This window comes from Pteropus alecto, unplaced genomic scaffold, assembly GCF_000325575.1.
Source record: "Pteropus alecto unplaced genomic scaffold, ASM32557v1 scaffold105, whole genome shotgun sequence".
NCBI classification, from domain to species: domain Eukaryota; kingdom Metazoa; phylum Chordata; class Mammalia; order Chiroptera; family Pteropodidae; genus Pteropus; species Pteropus alecto.
The window spans coordinates 6,766,097-6,775,007 of record NW_006436294.1 but is presented as its reverse complement, the minus strand read 5'-3'; the positions used below and the strand labels follow the sequence as shown (position 1 = coordinate 6,775,007).

Below are 8,911 nucleotides of genomic sequence, written 5' to 3'. Positions count from 1 at the left end.
GGCGCTTGACGCGGGAGGGGCCGCCCCTGCCCCTCCGCCCCCACAGCCCCGGGGCGCTGCTCTGGTGACCTTGGGGCCGCCCCATCCCCCACATCCACCAGCCCCTGGCCTTGTCGCCCCAGGTACTCTGCGAGCCCCCTTCAGGTGTGACCCGGGTCTCTCCTGCTGCAGATAGGCCTGCGATTGCTCTGTCCCCACTGAAACACAAGGGACCTTAGGCCCTCAGTGCCCCGGGCTGAGCTGCGAACCTGTCCTCACTGATCCAAGTCCCCACCCCCACTCCTCCAAGGCCAGCTGGCACATCCAGGAACTTGGGAGCGTCCAGCCCGCGGCTGGCCTCAGAAGGTGCCCATGGGTGCCCAGCACAGGGCTCTGGGCCTGCAGCATGCAGGGCCTCCAGGCTGCGGGAAAAGGCAAGAACGAAACTGCCCTTCACCGGTCACAGCGGTGAGCAGTCCGGTTCCGAGGCCGCCCCTGCCCAGGGCTCGGGGGAGCTGCAGGACTGTGCAGCCGGGGTTCCCCCGGCCCGCCCCACAGCCTGGCACCGTTTCACCCCTTCCCAGCCAAGTACCCGGGGCTGCGAGGTGCCTTCGGTGCGGAAGGTGGGCTGGGGGCCCGGCTGCTGCCCACCCCGAGGAGACCGATCCGCAGGCACACGCACAGCACTGCCTCTGCTCAACGTCTGGCTTTGCAAACGGCCAGTCTTGGCTGCCTCCTTGCTATGGCACCTCAGGAATTTACCGAACCCCTTTCCCCAGCTCCAGAATCCTCATCTCTAAGGTGGGGAGGGGGCGCACGCCCACTGAGCGCTCAGCACAGGGCTTGCCAGGAGGCGTTAGCATCCGTGGGAAGGGCTGGATGCGGGAGGTTACACAATCTCCTCTCTGAGCTTCAGGCCCCAGGGGAGGAGGAACAGCTCTGGGCCCGGAGGCCGCCCTCACATCTGCTTCCTCCCCTCATCCTCTCCCGAAGGGGAAGGACCTGCTCTGCTTCACAGAGGAGGAAAACTGAGGCCCAAGGGAGACGAAACATGCCCCAGGTGACGGCGAGGCAGAGCCGCCCTGGGAACCAGGCGTCGGCCGGGCTCGGAGGGGCTCGGCGGGGCTCGGTGGGGCTCTGTGGCCCGGAAGCGCCCCCGCCCCCCACCCTGGCCTGTCTGCTCATCTCTGAGGTGCAGTGAGAGGACCGGACAGCCCTCTCATGGCCCTGCGCCCTGAGCCCAGGGGGCCGGGGTTTGGGGGGGCCCGAAGTTCATCCATTTCAGGGGCCCTCCACAGAAAGAACGCAGAAGTCAGCATTTGGCACAGAGGGCCCCGGAGCTTCCGCCGCTGGCTCCAGGAACGTTTCTGCGTGAGCCTCGCGGCCTCAGCCCACCCGCACCTCTGCTGGCCTGGGAGGAGCCGAGGCGTCCCCAGCCACACAGCACAGCGGCGCCGGGCAGGGCCAGTGGGACGGAGGCCAGGGACTCGGCTGCCTGTGCGGCCCCAGCTCCCGGTCTGCATGTCCCCAGCTCAGAGCGGAGCAAAGGTCGGAACCTCTTAGCGCCGGCAGAGACCCCTCCCTCCTGTCCTCTCCTCCTCCCTTCCCCTCTCAGGAGGAAGGAGAACCCCACCACCCCCAGCGCCAGAAACCAGACCTGGGTGGTGCAGGGAGCGGGAAAGGGGCCTGGGGCCTGGGCGGTCCCGGAGCCATGGCCCAGTCACCGAGGCCTCGCTCCGCTGCCCCACGTGCGCCCTGCTCACCATCCCCCTTCATCGCTCAGAACCATGCAGCTCCCACGGCGCCCCCACGTCCCCCCCCAGGAGTGCCCTGTCCTCACGCCTGGGCCCGTCCACCTGCAGCCCTGCAGGAGCCAGCCACTGACCAGACGCCGAGACGGCCACGCAGCCCAGGCCAGAGACACGGAAACGACGCGCTCCGAGGAAGAGTCCTGTAGGCCGTTTCCGCCTGCAGACAGAGTCCTTCTCCCGAGCCGACCGGCCTGCCAACGACGGCGGCCGTGCGGCTGCTCTTCAGAGCAGGCCTCTGTGGCCGACCAGTCCTGGGTTCGAATCCCAGCTCTGCTCATGGGCCCAGCACCGACACGCCTCCGCCTTCCGTCTCCGAGTGGAGAACCACGGACTCCCGCCTGCCCGAGGGCCTCTGGGAGGCCCGGGAGGGCACGGCACCCCGAGGCCGGGGGTGAGGGGAGCAGGCTGGCCGGGCCCAGCAGCCTGGCAGTTTCCCAGCCAGTGCTGGCGGGTCTGCAGGGCGCCAGGCAGACAGCTGCCGGCCACCTCCTGGGAGAATGCCAGCCCAGGCCGGTGGCTGGTCCCCGGGGCTTCTGCTGTGGGCACTAATTAATTACCAGCCTCTCAGGGGCGGGGAGAGCGGAGGGTGGCTGCCCGCTGTGCTAAGAGGTCCGGCTCGGGCCGCCACTGCAGCCTCAAGCCATGGCGGGCATGAGGGGGCGTCTGCCTCTGGTCCACAGAACCAGCTGGCCCGGCTGGCAGCCCAGGAGGTGGGCAGCTCCTGGTCATTCCGAAGGCTGCCTGGACCCAGGGGCCGGGGCTCACCCAGACACTGCGGGACTGCACTGCAGGCTCCCGGCCTCGGCCTCTCCCAACGATGGCCCCCTGGCGATCTGTGTCAGGGCGGCGTGCTCAGGCGCCCGATGACCCGGAGCACGGGCTCAGAGTCCCTCTCCTCGTCCCCTCCCCTCCTCGATATTGACGGCTTTCTGTGCATTTTATCATTTGACTTTTTCAGTAACCCTCAGCTCAGCCGTGTAGATAAACTGAGGCTCAGAGAGGTGGCACCATTGCGCAAGGCCCCACGGCGACACAGTAGGCGGGCCGGGGTTCCTGTTCTCGCCAGCCCCCCGCCCCTGGCCTACGGCATCTGAACCACCGACTCTGAAGAGCAGATCTGAGAGAGACCCTCAGGGTAAACTAGGACCAGTCCGGACGGAGGGGCGACCTGCCCGAGGCCCCACCCTAAGCCTGGCAGGTGGAGGTGTCCCGCGGGGCCACCGAGCTTTCCTTGAGCAGGACGAGGGGTGGGCGGCCCCTGACCTGAGGGCCGTCTTGAGGCCCAGGCACACCCTGACCCGGGAAGGGCCGGGGGCCTCAGCCCTCCTTCCCGCAAGACCTCCAGGACGCGTCCTCGCCGCCCACGGCACCGGGGGTCTCTGCCACGGCTAAGCAAGTTCCTCCCGCTGCCGGGACCCGTTCCATCTCTGCCCCACGGGCAGGCCGTCCCTCCCCCCTGCGCACGCTGACCGTGCCACACGTGGGAGACCGTTTGCCACCTCTTGTCTGAGCTTCACATACTTGGAGTATCTGGGTCACAGAGCCAGCTGCCCCCCCACCCCCCCACCGGGCCCAGGCCTGAGGAATCTGGGCCAGCGACACCTGCGTCTCCCTTACTCGCCCAGAGTGAGAGAAGGTGCTGGGTCAGGGTCCCTCCCAGGACCAGGGGCCTGGGCCGAGGGTTAGAGAAGGGGCCCCCGGCCGCCTTGGAGCAGGACTTCCAGAGGGGGCCACAGGCCACCGTCAGCTCCCAGGCTCCTGCCTGGTTCTCCTACGACGATGGTCCTGCTCTGTGTCCTCGCCTGGGACACAGACTGGGCAGGACTGGGCTTGGCCGCTCCTCCTGCTGCCAGCGCACCGGGGGGGCGGGGGGGAGCAGGTGCTCGGCCCCTCTAAGCTCCCCCTGGCCCCTCGCTCCCACCCTGGAGGCTGCCTCTGTCCCTGAAGCTGACCCATCGGCGAAGGCGACTGGCCTTCCTTTCACAGTGCGTCGAGTCCAGCTGCGGCTCACGCTCCGTGGCCGCCAGCCTGGTGGGGCCCCCGCCCGCACGTCTGGGCCACCGAGGCCGCTGGCCCGTGAGCGTCCACGTGCCCTCCACGCAGGGCCGACCACCACCTCATTTCGCCCTTGTCACCCACCACAAGGCCACAGCCGGGTCCTGGTGTCCCCAGGCGAGGGTGGCAGAGGCGGCCACCCAGCCCCCAGCACCAGTAGGGTAGAGGGGTGCAGGCCTGGGCCCCCTCCAGCTCAGGCAGCCCCCCAAGGCGCCTGTCTGGGCCCAGAGGGTGGGAGCCAGGGGTGTCGGAGGCCTGGGGAGGAGGCTCAGCCCTCCTGCCCCCCGCCAGTGCCCAGAGGGCGTTTATCCAGTCCACCCCAAGACGGGGGAGGCTGGGCAGCCAGGCCTGTGCCTGGCCTCAGGCAAATCCCTCCTGTCGCCCCGGTGTGGTAGACTCAAACCCTCACCCCACACACTGTTTAGGGAGAGCACAGGGGCATAATGCCCGTGGCAGGGCTCGGCACACTCACGGGACATCAGGGGACAGAAACACACGGGGCCAACTGAGAGCCCCGCCCACCCCGAGCCATGGCCTTCGCTGCATTCACGATGCCAGCCCACGGAGCAGGTGCTATTATGGGACTATACCCATCAGAGTCCCCTGGGGTTTGATGGGCTAATTCACACTGGAGTGTGAATGACTCATAGGTGTCCTCCCACACGGCAGAAAGAAGCGGGAGTGGGCACAGCACACCCCAGTGGGGGAACAAGGAGTGGGCACGGCGTCTCTGCAGGCAGGGGCTTCTGGAAGTCCCTCAAAATCTCAGCCTGGCCTTCAAGATCCTCAGTGGGCGGCCTCCACTGGTGCTCCCTAAATCAGCCATCCCCGGCCCCAGCCGCGCAAAATCGCACTCTGCTCATCAGGAGTGCCCACCTCCCGCCTCCGCCTCCTGGCTGCTGAGCCACAGATCAAGGCTGGGGCTGGGTCTGCTCCTCCTGCCCGTGCAACCCGAGTCCCTGCACGTGGCACGGACCCCTCCGTCAGGCCCGGCCTGCTGCTGCCCTGGGCCCCACCTCACCCAGCAGCTGAAACTAATCCTGATTCCCCAGACCCGTTGGCCCTGGCGGCCCTGCCTGTACAGTCAGGCCCAGACAGGACCACAGGTGACCCAGGACGCAGGTGCCTCTCCTGCCTCCAGGCCTTGATCTTGGCTGGTCCCTCTGACCACATGTCTCGGGGCTGCAAGCTGACCCAGCCTCGTCCTTCAGGGATCCTCAGAGTAGCCGCATCTCCAAGAAGCCTCCTCGGCCTCCGCCTGCACGCCCAGTCCCATCTGGCTGCCAGTGACCGAGGCCGCCAGTGACCGAGACCGCCCAGGGCAGTCCATGGCAGCTCCATCCCGTCCTGGTTCGGGGCCTGGGAGCGATGCCAGTGACCAGGGGGGTCCTGGGGGCTGGACGCCTGCCTGACCTGGGTCCTGCTGGGAGGGCTGCCAGGTGAGACCCGCGCCCCCTTAGGCCTGTGTTCCTTTCAGGGTCGACAGTGTCTGAGCCTCGCTCAGCATCCCCGTGTCTGTGACCAGAACCTCCAGGGCTTCTCATGTCCCCACAATCCGAGATGCCAATCTCCCTGCTCCCTGCCGCCGGCGCCGGCCACACTCTGAGTCAGGGCTTCGAGCCGCAGGCCTGCCCTGGGCTGGAAACCTGGCCCTCCCCAGTCCCCTGCTCTCATCCCGTTGCACCCCATCCGACCAGACAGGGACACAGAGGCACAGCGCAGCCTACCAGGCAGACCCGGGCTTCTGGAGAGGGTCAGGCCCTGGGCTGCCCAGCCCACGAGGAAGTGATCCGGCCTGGGCGGGCGAGGGTCCTGCTGATGCCACTCCACCTGCTGGCTCTTCCCGGCTCAGAGTCTGGCACCCAGGGATCCTATCTAGGCCCTTTGCCCCTCACGCATGGCTTCACCTCTCGTCCAGCTCTGCCTGGCCTGTCACTCACCCCTGCCAACACCCATACCCTTTCACGCCTCAGCCACTGGTACAGCTGGGGTTCCAGCCGGCATGCTCGCTCATTCATCGAGCAAGCACCTCCCTGGCCCACCCGTGCCAGCCCCTGTGCCGGGCACTGGGCACCCTGCAGGCACTCCTCCCGCTCCAGTGGACCCCCGGCCTCACCACCCATCACAGCCGGCCCAGCCCGTCTCCTCCAAGACACCCTCGCAGACCGCTGTGGCCTCAGGAGCTCGCCCCTCTGCTGTCTGGTTCTCTCACTGTGCTATGGGTGTCGTGGTTCCCGTGGGGAGGGCACCTCAAACTCCCGAGAGCCGAGCCCACCACCAACACCACCTTAACTGTCACCACAGCCTCCACCCTCATAGCTATCACTGAAACTGCCACCAACAATGACAACATCGCCATCGACACCAACAACGCAGTCATTATCACCGCCATCACCGTCACCACCACCATACGCTACCAACACCACCGTCACCACCACCACCGTCACCACCACCACCGCCAGCATCAAAACCACCATCGACAGCACCGCAGCACCGCTGTCATCAAGAATGATGGGACCATACCACCATAACCGCCAGCACCATCACCGTGGTCATCGACACCATTCCTGCCAATGCTATCGCCTGCACCACCAGCATCGATACCACGGTCGCCCCTTCACCGTCACCGTCATTACTGTGTCGCCAGTACCACCTCCACCATCAGCAACGTCACCGTGACCGCCACTTCCTCAGAACCAGCACCGTGACTGTCACTAGGACTGACCCCGGCTGCTAACCCCATCGCCGACATTCAGCAAGCCTGCCACATCCGGGGCACTAAGCGGGCACAGCCCGCCCCGCAGGAAGCCTCCCCACCACCCTCAAACACGATGGGTGGAACTCGGGCAGCCACACCACCACCCTTGTCCATCACGTCCCGGAACACCGTCCCCGCCTCCAGGCGCTTCCCAGTCACCTTGGGTGACCTCAAGGTCGTTCCACCATGCCCCTGCTTTCAGGCGCCTCTGCACCGAGGCCGTACACGGAGCCCATGATCACGCTGCCCTTCCCCGCCGACTTCGAAGTCCTTCCTGTGCCTGCCCCACATCTAGCCGCCCACATCCCAAGCTGGCTCCCTGCAGAGTTGCCAGTAGTCACCATCCACCCAACACCATCGCGAGGCGCAACCCACTGAGCCGCCTGGGGAGCTGGGGTCTTGATGAAGCATGTTCTACCCTGGGAAACGTGTAATGGCAAACCCAGCGGAGGGAAGCAAGGTCGTCAGTGAGGAGGGCCACCCGCATGCCCTCCAGGCTCGTCCCTGTGCTGCAGACCCCCGTCGCCAGCCCCTGCCCTCCTGTGCCTCTTCAAGGTCACCGGGGCCACTCGTGTGAAGAAGCCTGGCGGGCACTGCAGAATCATTTGACCTGGGGTCAGGACCCATGAGCCTGCTGCGTGGCCCTGTAGAGACAGGCACAGATTTGGGCAGGAGGCGGCCCCCGCCACTGACCCCTCCCGGACGATGAAGGGCAGCTGAAGTGCCAGGCTGAGCACACAACGTGGCACATCAGAAATGGATGGACGAATGGACGGATGAACGAATGGACGAAACCCTTGCTAAGAGCACTGTACAGCACCTCTGTGCAGGCCCAGGCCCTTCCCTAGTGCCCCCTGCTCTGTCCCCACATGCACCCCCAAAGCAGGCACTGGCTGGGCCCTCCCCCCACAATTTCCTGGCACTGCCTGGCGAGCTCAGACAGACCCACCCAGACATAGGACCTGCCATGGCAGGTGCAGCCCAGCAGGGGCTCATGTGCCTTGACCCTCCATGCAAGAAGACCCCCCGCACCAAAACGCACCCCCGCTACCCCAGTCCGCCTGGACATCCCGGCACAGGACCCTGCTCCCTCCTTCACTGCTGAAGCCCCCTCCCCAGACGTGTTTCCCCTAGACCGTCACAGCGAAAGCAGCAGCTTTTCCTAGCAGAAACGGAAAGGGGTGCAGGGGAGGGGCGGGGGGTGCTGGGGGCCCTGGGCCTGCACTGACAGTCCCAGCCTCTGCATCTCTGCATCGCCTGGGCGTCGCCTGGCGGGGCCCGGTGGGGTCGAGGGCTGGGCAGCACCTTCCTGCCCTAGGGGGTGTGGGGCACAGGAAAGGAACTGAGGCCCGGGCTCCCACACCAGCGTGGGCACCGTCAGGACCCCTCCCCAAGGGCCTCCGTTCACCTGACGGCCCAGTGTGTGCCGGGCGTGGACAAGGCGGGGTCAGACCCAGGCTCCACCCTTGGGCGGGGCTTGCGTCTTGCTGCGGGGCGGGCAAACGAGGGGCACAGAGCTGCGGGGACTTTCCGCAAACTGGGGTCCGGGCTGGGAAGAAGCAAACGGGGGCGAGGGTGCAGGGAGACGGGCGGGAAGGCCCCCCGGAGCGGGGGGACCCGGCGAGGGCGCAGGGGCCAGGGAATGCGCACGGCCCCACCCCAGCGTCAGAGCTCAGCGGGACCTGTGGCCACGACCTCACGACCTGTATATCCCTCCAGCGCCCACACCCTGCAAGGACGCAGGCCGGCCTGGCTCAGAAGCCCCTTGAGGAGAGGGCGGGCCCCCAGCGGGCCTCTGCCAGCCCCTGCGGCCCCCTCGGACAAAACGGGGACTCAGCGAAGGGAGGGCCGCTAGGGAAAGGGCAGGGGTGACCTCACCTAGAGCGGCACGTCACCCCCCATCTCCCCACCAGGTGCGGGGGGGAAGCGGAGCGAGTCTCCTCCATGCTCACTGAGGGGCGTCTGTGCTGGGCCCGTCCCCTCCCGGCCCCTGGGCTGGAATCCTGCTGCCGACGGCGACCCGGGGCTCTGCCAAGTCCCCCTTCCGCTTGCCCTCCCTCCGGCCCCCTCACTGCCCTCTCCAAGGAAACCAAGGATGGAGGGCAAGGCTCTTAAAGGGACCAGGACACACACTGGGGCAGGGGCCCAGGGAGGGGGCCGGGCCTGGGTGCAGAGCGTCCCCCGGGACAGCTGCACTCGGGTGACCCAGGCTCACTGCAGGACTTCCCAGAGCCTGCGCGGCTGACGGACACGTGTGGATCCAGGGCCACACGAAGTGGCTGGCGTGGAAGCCCGCCCTGCCCGCGGC

The 8,911-nt window shown here is 67.2% G+C and overlaps 1 protein-coding gene across 1 annotated transcript in view; it reads right to left on the bottom strand.

Annotated features, from left to right (window-relative positions):
* The window catches only part of ADGRB1 (adhesion G protein-coupled receptor B1), a gene marked incomplete at its 5' end in the record, with an annotated part of 58,589 nt that overhangs the window by 25,976 nt on the left and 23,702 nt on the right, over positions 1 to 8,911 (bottom strand). Inside the window, 3 exon segments of the mRNA XM_025047592.1 lie at positions 2,556 to 2,623; positions 6,145 to 6,341; positions 7,833 to 7,917. Coding sequence (XP_024903360.1) covers positions 2,556 to 2,623; positions 6,145 to 6,341; positions 7,833 to 7,917 — 350 coding nt within the window.